Genomic DNA, 15,491 nt, shown 5'->3' with positions numbered 1-15,491 from the left:
ATTTTCTAACCTGCTTTTCCAGTTTAGGAACACAAAGAGTTGGTGCCAGCAGCACAGGGTCAAGGCTGGGACCAGCTCTGGAAGAATGCTAGTCCACCACAGGGCAGATTTGCAGTCACACACCCAGACAATTACAAGTCATATGTTATTCTACCCTGCATTTATTTGGGTTGTATGAGGAAAAAAAAAATTGGAGTGCCCATTGAAAAACCCTTGCAGAGATTCATGGGAAAAATAAGCAGACTTCACGAAGGTACTGCCCATGAACGTTTTTGAACCCAGGACTCTAGAGCTGTGAGGTAACCACTAAAGCATTGCCCCTTTTTATTTTTATTACTATTATTTTTATAAATGTTTATTTACTAAAAGCAAAACAGATAGAAAAAATATGAATCCCCTAATCTGGATGTAAGAAAACAGCTGTATTTTGATATATTTGGAAATGCTGACTTTCTTGAATTTTTTGTGATGTTGCTCAGTACGGCAATATGGTGTCAGACATAGACACATTCAGTATGTAAAAGGAGATAAGTTGCCACCTTTGAAGAACTGACATTTTGATAACTAACAAAGTGCAATGTAATGTAAATTTTCCTAGGCGGATGTGTTCTCAAAAGTGTTTGAGTAGAAGGATGTTTACTTAATTCTACCTGGGGTACTAAAACGGCAAATCTTGTAGATCCCCATCAATACTCTTTAACAAAACCGGAAAAGGAGAAAGATGAGAAAATACCCTTTAAGACAATGACAAGTGTGATTCAGAGTGGAGCAGCACAAGTTCAGCAGGGAAGTGCAGCAGGCTTTCACTTTAGACAGAAAGGGGCAGGTGGGGCCCACTAACAGCTCTTTAATGGTTCTGTAAAGATGCCATAATGTGCTTAAATTGGTTTTCCTAGCCAGTTTGTACATAGCATTAGCATGAGAAAGGCTTTCCTGCAAATGATTTCTAACACATCTCCCCCTTTAAAAAGAAGCACTCTGGAACTCACTACAAAGTCACCCAAGGACGCAGGTGGGGCCAGGAAATCACAGGGGTCACTAATAGCACAAGGAACATATCAAACTGTGCCGTTAGATTCCATGAAGGTGGGGGTAGTTTCAAAATGCCAGGCTGTGGCTGAAAGTGAAACTGAGTGTCCGTTGAGATGGCAGAGCTATTTTGAGAAGAAAATGAGAAGAGGTTTCTTCTCTGTAGCCTAACATCAGACCTCCCAAACTTACCGGTGCAAGGCCTGGGCATTCGTACACTGTGAAGTCCCCATCTTCATTCTCCTCATCAGATGTGGTACCAGATTCAGGAACCTTTGAATCATCTTTGTGTCTGTGAATAAAGGCAGTGTGAGAATGACATGTTCACAAGAATGTACATAATAAATAAAACTGCTCACTTAACTGACCTGTGGATGCTGAGATAAATTATTGGGAATCTAAATCTGTTTGTACACCTGTGTTTAGTACAACATATAAAACAAACATACACATGTAGAAACATACAGCAGCTCTAGGCACAAGACAACCGGAGAACGAGCTGCTTTTCAGTGACTGGGGTAGCACTTAGCATAGTACTTCACTCACTTCTCCATTGACAGCATCTGCTGCTTCTGGTGCTGGTAGTGATACATCTGTGCACTCTGTGCTAGCTTCTTGTCTCCAGGCTGAAGGGGAATGACATAAGAATATTTGAAATGGCAGACACAAACAAGGCTAATTTGCTTCAGTTGCTACACTGACCAGGCTTTCACTTGCTAAAACTTACCGAAGTGCTGTCCAAGGGCCCAGGGCCCATCACACCAAAGGCTGGGTAATCAACTTTTTGTGCCAGACGCACTTCTTTTTGTAGCCTAAAAAAGATCAGGGAAGTGAAAAGTGGATGGGAAAAAATATTGTACCAGATGTTCTTGTTATTACCAAAAAGCTTCAAATAGTGATCTGTGTCTACTTCTCTATTACATTATACTATGCACTGTATTGCTACTGCATGTTTAATGATTCTGATGCTTTTGCACCAGTAGGTTTAGCAAATATATTTACAGACACTGAATTCAAAAAATCAACTGTTCTTACCTCAACCAACATACAGCTGCTACAATCAGCGCAGTTGAGCCAACGACTGTGCAGACAATGATCATTGCTGCCAAAACAGGAAAACAAGGTGAGCAGATCAACATTTCTGCCATGGCAGCTGGTGCCAGACACAAACACTTCATTACATTATATTATATGGCATCCAACCCCTCAAACACCACTACACCTCATTCCAAAATAGTTTTTTAGCATCTGACCCAAGAATAATGTAAACCAATGCAAACTTTCTTTGACCCACATCAAAAATGTGAATAGTACTTTACAGATAAAAACGACCCAAAATGTCAAATGTCTCAAAACAAGAAGCAGACCCACAACCACCCAAAGCCAAATACATGAAGTCACCTCTTAAACTCCAAATATTTTAAAGTAGAAAAATCCCAAAAGGTGTTACTATGTCCAATATGCATTTTTCAACCAAATTCCCCATCCCTACCAAAAAAAAAACTGTCTTCAGCCTTTCAAAATGTATTTAACCTGATTTTCACCTGAATATAAATTTCCCAAAATCCAATTCTCTCCATTAAGAAACAGTACAAACATTTCATTTGTTTATTGAACGTACTTATTCCATATGCTCAAATACAAGAATTTGATATACCTGCCAAACAAATTCTGTCATCAGAGTTCAGTTATGTTGTTTATCATTGCAGGCAAATGAAGGCTAAAACAGTTATAGCACATGAATAGCATCTCATTGTGCGTGGATTTCTGCTTTGCATTTCAATCCATTTTGGGCCAGGGGGCTGTAAACATTTGTTCTCACACTGATAATTTTATAAAGAAAGTGGCCATGCCATTTGGCTTTGCAAAAAATACATGTAGTGGTGAAGGTACAGTGCTGCTTAATGTTTCTTTCGTCCAAACGTGAGAACATAAATTACATGCATATGGTTGTGGCATATGCGACAATAGGTGTGTCCGTGTGAATTACTTGCGTACCATTAATACCGCACTTTTCGTACCTTTGGTACATTGCAATGACTCTCCTTAGCTGCCACTTACACACTTGGCAGTGCTGCAGAGAGCATCATAGTACAGCTGCAAGAAGAAGCTGACATCTGTAATCTTTCATTACTATATTTTTATTCTTTTAATTAGAATATCAACAATTATTTATTTACCTTACTGTTTCATCTTGAGTGTACTCTATATAGTTTAATATATCAGCTACTTTAACAATGCAGTTTCCCCTTGGGACCAATAAATCAATCAATGTATCAACAGTATGTATCTATCCATCCATTATTAATACTACTGTATATTTGGGGTGACAAGTTCAACATACATTACAATTGCTTACATTCACCACAATGAAAAAAACAAAATTCTCAGCTTAATCATTTAAAAAGGTCTGAGGAATCACAGCCTGCCACTTACACTGCATTAGACCTTGAATTTAAAGGAACACAACACAAACAGCACCCCAGCCCTCAGCTGAAGCCACTGCAAGCTCTGAGAGAAAGTCCTGCAACACCATTGCCCAAATCTTTAAAAGCATTAAGTGCTATTTTGAGTTACATCTCTCTATTGATTCTTACATACTCCATATTACAAATGTGTATTCATCATATGCATGCATACATACAGTATAAATGGGAAAAACAAAGTTTAAATTAATTTACATATTTTATGCACCTCTGAACTTGAAATTGCCACCTTTCCGGTGATGTATGTGCATGTGACAAGGTGAAACAGTAAACAAGATGTATCAAAAATTAATTACTCAATTCAAATGAAACTTGGTAGCTATCCATCCATCCATCCATCCTCCATCCATCCATCCATCATCCATCCATCCATCCATCCATCCATTGTCTCCCGCTTATCCGAGGTCGGGTCGCGGGGGCAGCAGCTTGAGCAGAGATGCCCAGACTTCCCTCTCCCTGGCCACTTCTTCTAGCTCTTCCAGGAGAATCCCAAGGCGTTCCCAGGCCAGTCGAGAGACATAGTCCCTCCAGCGTGTCCTGGGTCTTCCCCGGGGCCTCCTCCCGGTTAGACGTGCCCGGAACACCTCACCAGGGAGGCGTCCAGGAGGCATCCTGATCAGATGCCCGAGCCACCTCATCTGACTCCTCTCGATGCGGAGGAGCAGCAGTTCTACTCTGAGCCCCTCCCGGATGACTGAGCTTCTCACCCTATCTTTAAGGTAAACTTAAAACTTGGTAGCTATTATACCATTAAAATGCTGGAAGTCTATTGATTTTATCAAGAATTGCTTTGGTAGAGTTTGCTCTACAAAGATAACATACACTAGAGACGTATTCAAAGGAAAAGTGTTGTTATGGGGTCATAATCTCAAAATCAAAGGTTGATCTGGAGAAAGCCATGTGCTGGACACATCAGATTTTTGGAAACTTACTTCAGGAAACTTTACAACAGATACCAAAGGACTCCTCAGCCCACTCCACCCCACCCAAATAAATTACCAGTCTTCGTTAATTCACACCACACCAAAATTAAAGTCCATGTTAAACAACCACATTAGACTAGTCGAAGTGAGTCCTTAAATGTCTAGAGTTATGGCAATCCTGCCCCTTACGTACCAAAAATGATGGCATCCGTAGCTGGATAGTGTGATGCCACCGGTCCACTTTTCTCTGTCACCTTCTTAACTGTAGTTCCTGCAACCGTTGTGAGGCTGGCATTGGATTGCTCAAGCTGAATTTGGGCAGCCAACCGATTTTGGACCTCATTACTGTCAAGGGCATTAGGCTTGTCCTCTGTCAGAGGGGGCTGTAAAGCTGTGGAAAACAGACCAGTTTTTAACGGTGAAAAGAAACACAAAAATACTATTCAAGGCAGAGGGGCAGCATAACCCTTTCAGAAACTGATAATCTCAGAGGCCCAAAGACAAGGAGAGTAGATTGGCTCCATAATATCCTATTCACATGGCTGCTCAGTCAGAATCTGCAGATTAATCTTGCCAATTCACTTTAAGCAAGGTGACATGTCCGATGAAATTTTTAAGTGTTTAAGTTGACAGCACCAGAATGTGAATGTAATACAAAGCTATTACCAACTGTATCATCACAGCAAAACTAAACTGAGAAGCGGCATGTCAGCTCGTTTGGTAATGTGTTGAATCCGGCTTTAGACGACTGTGTGAAACTGAAAAAAGTCACTTAGCTGGTTCTGCGATTATCATCGGTCAGTTTTTGTTTCCTTTTTGTATCATACAGTATATGTATATTAATGTCTTTACACATACACACGCATATCTATATATATAAAATCCTTATGTGCGTCCAGGTGTCCGTGTGTGGGTGTCTTCTGATGAAGTGCGCATGCGCGGGGCACGGTGCGATATTACTGTCAGAGAAAGTTAGAGGTGTTTTACGGAAATACAAACCAGTATTACTGCGAGAGGAAATTAAAGGTACACAATACAGTGACGCATATTACAGCCACATACAAGCCAGTATTACTGTCAGAGGAGATTAAAGGCATATTACCGACACGCATGCCTGTATTACCACCAGAGAAAATTAAAGGTATATTATGGACGTACAAGCCAGCGGACGTACAAGACGGCATCCTTCAATAAGGGTGTGCACAAAAAGGCGAGCCTCAAAAGGGCGACTTCAATTGGTCGCAGCGAATAAAGGCGCGCGTAAATAAAGATCTGCACCTTTGTTGCTCTTCACATATTCCACAGCCATTTGAACTAAATTATCTACGAACGCCTTTATTCGCTGCGCTCAATTGAGGTCGCCCTTTTGAAGCTCGCCTTTTTGTGCGCGCCCTTATTGAATAGAGCTGTACAAGACAGTATTACTGTCACAGAAAATTAAAGACACATAATACACGGCGGCAGCCCACGAAGAACGGTCAGCTCAGCAAGTAAACATCAACAAAAGAAAGGCTGAAAGAAAGAAAAATACGACCAACAAAAAGAATGAGGTCAAAGTCCCTTGCCATTTAATATAGACTGTTCCTACTAATGTTTATGCACTACTGTTCTAGCGCCCGTTATTGTAACGGGCTAAATGACTAGTATATATATATATATATACATCCTCACTCATATTGGCTCAACACAGAATTGTCAGTTGTTCTTGAGAGGAGGAAGGAAAAACAGTAATCAGAGGAAAATACATTCAGACATGGTGAGAAAGTGCCAGCTCCACACTGGGCAAAGATTTAACCCCCATTTCCCGAAGCTATGAGGCAGCATTGCTAACCACTGTGCCACAAGGCTACCCACACAATTATGCGTAATCAAAAAATAACAGTGGAATTAAAGAACAACTTGATTGTCTTTCACTTCTAGTCTATTATGGTCTTTATTCATGACATGGGCTGTTTCCTGTTTCTAGGTAGTGTCCATCCATTGCATTGTAACAATCTTTAATCAATGTTTATTTAATTTAAAGTTCACACTATCACAAGATCAAAAAATAATATTTTCATATAAGCAGCATTCATATAATTTAAACTGGCAGTCTTTCTTTATTCTTCATGAAGTTCCCGTCTACGGAGTAATAGTAATAGTAAACAGTAAAGCATGTGAAAGGCAGGGGGCGTTGGTGGACTGAATTTAATGGCATTTGTGTGCAAAGTTAGTAAAGGATTTCTGCATTGAAATGACAAAGAAGCTAAGGATTACAGGACATATGGAACATAAGCATCTGTTTGAAAATATTCTTTTCTCGTGTATTCCAGAAATGTCAATTCCTGGTCTAATTCCACTAAACTGGTTAATGGTCACTCCAAAAAAATCTCCTTCAGGTGACTACTATAGCATTATGTTCTTTCTTCCAGACATTAACAGAGTAATTCTTTATGAGGTAGCATAGCCCACCATAAAGAATTCTTTGATATATTATACATGTTGATGTGAAGTTCAAAAGAAGAAAAGCAGGCTGAATTACCCATGAGGGAGATTCAAGAAAGATGAAAGAAACTTGCATCATAACTGTTACCCTCTTATCCAACTTTAAGCCAATTTGCTGGGACAGGCAGGTGCTGAGCCTATATACTAGTGGACTAGCCTATGGCAAGAAGACACAGGGCACAAGAAACATGTAGTAATGTTTTAAGTCCCCATTCAGCCATCAGGATGCACGATTGATGCAAGAAATAAGAGTTAAATGTCAGTGCAATCAATGGACCTCCAGCAACATTAATGCAGTGCAAACTCACAGATAAGATCACAGGGGGATCAAATGGGGATAAAATGGGGAATATCACATTCTGATCGAAAAACAACCTCTCACACAAGAAACTGTAGCATTTTAGACATTAATACCAGACAGTATGAGCCTGGGAGACATAGTTGATTTTTGCTGCCTGCAGTGATTTTTACCTTCCTGAGAGAGGTGCTGTTTCTGGAGTCCTTGCTTGGTGACAACTGAGGCCAAATAATCAATTTCCTCATCCACGTTGGCAAGGTTCCCTGAAACATACAAAAATGGAGAGTTTGAAAAATTAAATAAAACATGATAAAAAGAGAGAGAGAGAGAGAAAGAGAGAGAGAAGGCTCTCCAGTTCAGGATATCGTCCTTCTTGTTCTTCATCGATTAGTTGTGATGGATGAATACCTAGAAGAACAATGGAAAAGCAACAGCCCTAAAAAAAGAAAAGCGACTAAGATGAAACAAAGTTTAACACAACAGAGGCTGGACTTAATTTAAAGTGTGGGTTCTTTAAAGTCACTCATGTTTTTATTCATTAGATAACTTATTAAATCAAACATACTGATTGGCCTTCTTCTTTCATTCAGGGTTATTGGAGATGCATCAATAACTACAAGATGGAAACACAAAATACAGAACACACCAAGAGCATACTAATAAGTATATCACCCACATCTCACACAAGCCGATTTACATACAGTACATACATATACACATATACATATGGGTAAATTTTGCCCATCAGCCTTATCTGTCAATCACATGGGCTGTATATCTCAAATCTGAAAAAGGAGGCTGCAGATCTCACAAGAAGCAGATGAAAACTACACATTGTGTCAATGAGTCACTCCCTATATAAGAATGAATTTCATCCATTCATTCATTCAGTTTTTTAAATACGCTTTCCATTAGAGTAATAGAGAACTTTGGCTTATGCCAGCAGCATTATGGGAATGGCAGGTATCAGTTGTGGTTCTGGCACCTGTTAGATCTCAAGGCTGCATAACAGCCCATCCTGTTAAATGAGGGTTATTCAGGGTTGTGCATAGTGCACCCCATGTCTAACTTCCAGTTTGTGGTTGTTTAACTACCGAGGTTGAATTTGGTTGTCTATACAGGAATCATCCTCTTACTGGACATAGCCTTCTTGGTACATCTAAAAAGAGACTGATGGCCAAGAATAAAAGACAGGATGATAGAAATTCTGACTACCAGAGAACAAGCTAAGCTGCAGGGAGGCAGGGTGAGTTAGAACAGGAGGTGTGTGTGTAACAGACAAAAGCACAGCAGTTAAAAATGTTGTTCTCCGGCCACATCAGGTTGATAACAAAAAGCGGCCATTCCACACAGCGGGGCCAGACCTGCGCCTAGCAACTGTGGCCTGCAAGACTGTGTGTGGCATGGAAGGAACTCCACAGGAGGCTGGATCAATTACCATCCGGCTCCCCACCATTCATCTGGGACAGAAGCCCTAAACTGCACCTGATGGGGGGATGTGTGCAAAGAGAATTTTGTGTACATGTCAGAGGGGGGTATTAATGGAGGACAGCTATATAGAATAAGAGAAAGAGAACTGACAACGTGAATTAAGAAGGTACGGGCAGGTGCAGTGAGTGATGACAAACCCTAAAAGCTCGTTTTTAACTTCAGATCATTTTCATCAATATAACCCACCACACACCACATGAGAACTAGCACCAATCCTAAAATACCATAACATAACATTCTCAAACCATTTCAGGGTCACAGGGGGTCAGAGCCTATCCTGACAGCAGAACGATTAAGGTGAGAATCAAATCTGGACTGCCAGTCATCAGTCCATTTTACACACACACACACACACACACACACACACACACACACACACACACATGAAGAAACCCAACTTTTGTATCTACAGTATCTGCAACCTTCAGGCCACTGTAATTACAATTTCTAATGCAAGATTTGAACGTCTTTCTTTTACTGGAAGACCACTTTGTTTTTACAATAAACATAATATTGGTAAAGGTGAATTATCTACTGTTATTAGCTTTACAGGGTCACTTTTTCTGTTGCTGAATTATGTTTGTACATCTGTTTAAATGCTTGACTTCAATAAAGAATAAGCTGAACTAATCCATCACACATAAGTAATGCAGCATGACTTATGCTAGATGCATGTGCAGTGCGATTTTTCAAAGAAAACACGTATGATGTCTCACCTTCATACTTTATTGTGTTTGTGTGATTTTCCAGTTGACATTTTGGCAGAAATGTGAGATCGCTACTTGGTCTGCTCAAAAAGAAAATTAGTTCTATATTTTTTATTTTCCTGAAAATTAAACTAAACTGAATACACTAAAGTTGTATTGCAGTGGTTCTCAACTTTTCACATCCAAGGACCACTTTTCCACCTACACATAAGTTGCAGACCACCAGCTTATATATAATATCAATGCCATAAACCCTTAATTTTTTTTATTCAATAGATGAATTGGCCAATATTCCATAACACAAGTTGTAAATTAGTTTCCAGATGACAAGGAAATTATGTCTTATTATTAATGAAAAACAAGTTATCCATACAATTTATTGGTTACATGCATACTGATTACATACATGTTGCTTACGTACTGTAGGTTCATACAAATCACAAAATATCCAATGGGAGCGCTGTGCTTACATTTCACTCACTAGTTTTTCAATATTCAGTTAGGCAGTTTTCAATAAGGCAGTCTCAGAGTTGGTTCCACTTGAGTTTTGTTTTTACAGCACTAAGAGCAGTAATAGCAGTTTCACACATGTAGGTTGAGTGAAAACAAAAAAGTACTTTCAAGTGCTTTTTCACTCGGTGCTAGATATTTTTCACAAATTTGAATCTCGAAAGTTGTCATGTTAATACAGTTATTTTTTTATTGCCTTAATATACAGGTCAGAAGACAGTTCAATAAGTTGTGAAAATGATAAGTTGTAGAAGTCATACATAAATGAATAACAATTGCAATGTCATAAAAAAATGATTTTTGTCTTCGATCCAAGCATATTTCTCACATAAATATTATTAAGTGAAAAGCAAATATATTGTCAATAAAACGATAATTTTCATTCAAAAACAGGGAATAGGTTTCTGAAGAATATCACTGCCAGTATAAATGCTTAGTGTTAAACTTTAGAGAAGCTGACAAAAATGAATTCTATATAATGGGTACAACTTGAGGTTTTGTTAATTTTTGAATTGGCAGTATGAATAGCCACATAACTTTATTACTGGACTCATGGCAAAGGATAAGAAATAAATTGGTAAAAGTAATGAATCAATTCTATTTATTTATTTTGTCTTGAACAGTTTTTTTTAAATAATGTTTTTCAAAGGAGATCCTCCATTAACAATATATTTTTCTAAGTGAGTTTAACATCCTGGTTTTAATTTAATAATTCAATAAACTGTGTGCACAGCTTAATTATTACTAACAAATCTGTGTTCATTATTTGTATCATATCGGTGGAGAAGAGTGTCAGGAGTGATTTGTGACAGACGGATATCAGCAAGAGTGAAAGGGAAGGTCTACATGACAGTAGTGAGACCAGCTATGTTATATGGGTTGGAGATGGTGGCTCTGACCAAAAACAGGAGACACAGCTGGAGGTAGCAGAGTTAAAGATGCTAAGATTTGCATTGGATGTGATGAGAATGTTTAGGATTAGAAATGAGTACATTAGAGGGTCAGCTCAGGTTGGAAGGTTGGGAGACAAAGTCAGAGAGGTGAGATTGTGTTGGTTTGGACATGTGCAGAGGAGAGATGCTGAGTATATTGGGAGAAGGATGTTAACGATAGAGCTGCCAGGAAAAAGGAAAAGAGGAAGGCCTAAGAGAAGGTTTATGGATGTGGTAAGAGAGGACATGCAGGTGATGGGTGTGACAGAACAAGATACAGAGGACAGAAAGATATAGAAGAAGATGATCCGCTATGGTAACCCCTAACGGGAGCAGCCGAAAGAAGAAGAAGAAGATGGGTGACAGGATAAACCTTGGTAAATAATTTGGCAAACAGTCCAGTCTGAAATGTTTAATCATACCAACTGACATTGTGCTGAATTGTCGAGTTCTCTACCTATGTCAACCTTGTAATATTTTCTGGTGTTCTTACAGTTCTCAGAGGTCCAACAAATACACACTTTGCACTATCAGTCAATTAAAATTTATCAGACCACTTTAAAACAGTGTTACATGATGCAAGATAAACTTAATGTAAAACTTCTTTACATCTCTATTAAAGATTTATGCTGTAACTATGAGCATGTAATGAGGCACCGACCAGTTGCTGATGGCTGCTGAAAGTGCATTTACAGTAGCATTCAACCATGACATCAAAACCACACTTCTGCACAGGGTAATGTGTGCAAGATGTATGAGAACTATTTGTTCTTGGTTTTCAAATAAATACAGTATATGTGCTGCTAGACTGGCCAATGTAATTGTCCTTAACCACTTTAGCATTTTCTCTGAAATAGCTCATCAGTTGCTAGTTGCATGCACACTGTCATCCTCAAGTTTAAGTGTGTCCAGTGAACTGTAGGTTCAAACCATCTCAAACATGTCCACGACACAGAGTTCAAGAAACATTGGTATAATCCATAAGGCCATTTATTACGTACACAAGGGTGGCCAACTCTTATCCTGGAGAGCCACAGTGGCTACAGGTTTTCATTCTAACCATGTTCTTAATTAGTAACTTCATTTAATTTATTTGCTATTTAAGACTCAGACCCTTTAAATCAGGGCTGAGCAACATCGGTCCTGGAGGGTCACAGTGGCTTCAGGTTTAAATTTCAACCCATTTCCTTCATGAGAAATCATTCATTGCTAATGAAGCACTTATTGCTCAAGTGACATTTTTCTGCTTCATTTTAGTTGTCTCGTTTGTTAAGATTTTGAACCTTTAACTGCTCATTTTCGTCTTAAACAGATGTTTTCATTATTTTAACTGCTTCTTATTAGCAATAAAATTCAAATGACAAGGGAAACAGCAGTTCTCTTATCTTGCTTGTCCCCATTCCCAACCATGTGTATGCATCATTCACTATTTGCTCTAATTAAGTGCTCAGAAGGAAACCTAAGAAAAAGTGAAGAACTGAAAATTACTCATCAGTTTTAGGCTTCAAATCACTTGGATGATACATGTATCACTAGAAAGGAAAAAAAATCTATGATTTAACAATGAATTGACATGGTAGACTTAAAAAACTGGTTATTGTTTTTTTTTTATTAAATGAAGTGGAATGTTAAATCTGGTAGCACCATTTTCTCACTATCTTTGATGGGTAGTCACATACAGCTCTCTATTGCAACTTTTATGTTTCCTATCTGGCCTACAGCATGTAAGCACAGCATTAATGACTGAAGAGCTGGACTGGATACCAAAAGGTACAAAAATGTAATATTACTGGGTGACTCCTGAGTATGTCACTTCACTCATTTCTTTAGAAAAATCCCTTTCATCATGAAGGGCACTATATAAAAAATGAGACTACTTGTTTATTATGTTCACAATAACACAGCCCATATTCGCAGCATGTGACTCACTCTACAAAACACAGTTCCAAGAGCAGGATGAAACAGGAATGCTCAAAGAGCAGGATGAAACAGGAGGCTCAACAGAGGGATGAAGCCCCAGGTCAGAAACACCTCTGTTGGAGATCAATGCTGCAAAACCACATGTCACATTACCACTTGCAAGACAGCTACGACAGTGCTGTTCTATCTAATGTGTTTTTGTGACACCACCCCTGTTCTTCATTACATTATTTTGATGCCATACTGGCTCCTCCATGCAGTTTCGGTAAATTCACCACACTTGCATGGGAGGTACAGGGTGAAAGGTGGTGAACCAAAATATAATGTCTCAAACATTCATTATTTAAAACTCAGACTGGTCTGTTCCACCATTCTGCAAATACACATCCATTCTTATTTTAGTTTTGTTAAGCCACCTATTTAGATTCTTGCATTTAACTCACACATTTTTCCAACTATTTTTATTCAATAAATTAAACTTTATGACAAAAGAACCTCTCTTTGTTTGCAGGTTGTGGAATAGAGAAACATAATCTAGGCACAGATTCACAGTGGACAATCTATTCATCAATTCAGGAAGCCTCAGCCTACCCTGAACACACTGGGTACAGGCAGGAATCAACCCTGGATGGGATCCTCAGACACATGCAGCTCCTTGCATTTGGCCAGTTAAGAGTTATTAATTGGCCTAATACATAAGTATTTACATCCATAACAACCGAGACAACATCCCTAGCAGATATGGGGTACATTTATAAATGGCATGCCGTCAAGCTATACTACGGCAGAGCTAAACTGCGACACCACCGGATATTGCCAGGAGTTAATTGTCTGGAAAATTGCAGTAAGTCGGCAAAAAGAAAATGTCATTACTCGCAACAATTAATAGATGCAGAAAAGATAACCAATATGACTTGCCGCCGTGATTTCTGAGCAAAAGCCACGAAGCGTGTCTCCCCCGAAAAGAGCCTTTAGCAGTGACATCGGATGCGCTCGTATTGAGCAACTGTAATGGCAATATAAGTAAAAAGCCGCCAGTGTTACGTGTGCTGCTCTGGAAGCACAATAGCATTTGCCTTGTTCGCTATTTAGACTGGTTACTGACCACTATTTCTGTTCACATTCCTTCTGTATACCATAGCGCGATATCGATCTAAGTTAAAATTGCCTTTTACTTGCGCTCGATCCTCCGCCTATTCTGCAGCTGAGATCCAAAAGCCCCACAGACCTTCAGCCTCCGCGTGGGGGGTTTCTGGGCAACTTCTTCGCTTGCAATGAGAGAATACTGTATATGTGTGTACTGTACTGCATTTACCCTGGATTTATACATTTTATTGTGAATCTAAAGGCGGAACATAATTGCTATTTGCAGGTAAGTACTGGAAGGATGGTCAGCATTCCCAGCTTTATAGCGATCAGTCGAAAAAATATAACATATATCTTTCAATTCGTGTATTCATTTACAAACCCTATTATTTAATGGAGCAACACTTGAGCCAACGCTAGATGCCCTAATATCAAATTTTAGTTAAAGAAACAACCAGCACTTTTGAGTTCTGCGCAGGCGAGGCACAATTGCAATTGACAAAAAAGTGTCACGCAAAAACTACGCGTTCCATAATTTTTTTAATATATATCATCATCAAACATAAACATTCATTTTTGAAACAGCAATAGTCTACTCCGTGTAATCCTAACCGCTTCTGATGAAAGCACAATCTGGTTAAGATGGATGAAATATCAGAACACCACACCATCACAGAATCACGTATCATCCACGCACATCTCCACGCCGAATTTATTGCAGCCAGATAACCTAACCTAACGAAAAAGTTCCTGCAGAGAACCCACGCTATCATATCACAGTCACGATCACACCCACGATTGCTCAGATTTACAGTGGAGAACTAAGCAGACATCCATGTACTTCGGAGGCGTGCCAAAGCTTCTACAATTCGTTAATACATACTTTCACTTTAGTCTTTTAGGACTAGCCGTCTTTGCGCAAGCTTTAACCGAGGAGCGCACCCACACTCCCCTCTGCTGGAAGATGAGAATGTTGCAGCTATGAGTTAGGTAAATCAATCGAGGTACAGAATGAAAAAGAGCATTCAAAGATTCGTCGTACATTGAAAGCAGTATACACGATCATGACGAAATTTAAATTAAAAAATAAAGAAATAACACAGTACGCGGAAAACCTTAAAGAGAAAATACTAAAAGGTTAGAAGTGTAAGTTTGACACTTAGTGCTGGGTGTCTCGCATAAAAATGTATGCACAACCTGCGATCTATATCTCTCAAATTTTAACAATGAAATTATTTAAACAGATAAACAGTTGTTTAGAAAGAAAAAAAAAGAAAGATAGTAAACATTTGACAAGCCATAAGCCACACCTAGAAGACGTTGCTAACTTACAGACTAATGGAGTCTCCTTAATTCAGATTAATGGAATTTCCTTAAAAGGTTTCTGTAAATGAGCAACATCTTTCAACACTCAAAACTGAACAGGATGACCTTGGGCACAGAGGTGTGTCTACAGAGAGAAGACCTCTTTGCCTAGACACATGGCTGGAGAGCGCAAGACTACACCATGTTCATTTTCTCTACAAATGTCATGTGTCTTTGGGTAAATGGCATGCATGGTTGATAGTAATCTTCATTCACCTTGTATGTTCAAAACAGAAAATCTCATACTGTGTAAATTAACT

At 39.0% G+C, this 15,491-nt stretch overlaps 1 protein-coding gene across 2 annotated transcripts in view; it reads right to left on the bottom strand.

Moving 5' to 3' along the window:
• The window catches only part of npdc1a (neural proliferation, differentiation and control, 1a), a 54,968-nt gene that overhangs the window by 2,840 nt on the left and 36,637 nt on the right, over positions 1–15,491 (bottom strand). For both annotated transcript variants that reach the window (XM_028810231.2, XM_051931827.1), the window contains 6 exons: positions 7,394–7,483; positions 4,632–4,829; positions 2,065–2,131; positions 1,757–1,841; positions 1,576–1,655; positions 1,222–1,321 (listed from right to left, as the gene is read on the bottom strand). In XM_028810231.2, the coding sequence (XP_028666064.1) occupies positions 1,222–1,321; positions 1,576–1,655; positions 1,757–1,841; positions 2,065–2,131; positions 4,632–4,829; positions 7,394–7,483 (620 nt within the window). The remainder of the gene's footprint in view (positions 1–1,221; positions 1,322–1,575; positions 1,656–1,756; positions 1,842–2,064; positions 2,132–4,631; positions 4,830–7,393; positions 7,484–15,491) is intronic.

Source organism: Erpetoichthys calabaricus, chromosome 9 (genome assembly GCF_900747795.2).
Source record: "Erpetoichthys calabaricus chromosome 9, fErpCal1.3, whole genome shotgun sequence".
NCBI classification, from domain to species: domain Eukaryota; kingdom Metazoa; phylum Chordata; class Cladistia; order Polypteriformes; family Polypteridae; genus Erpetoichthys; species Erpetoichthys calabaricus.
This window is presented reverse-complemented; position numbering and strand designations above follow the sequence as displayed.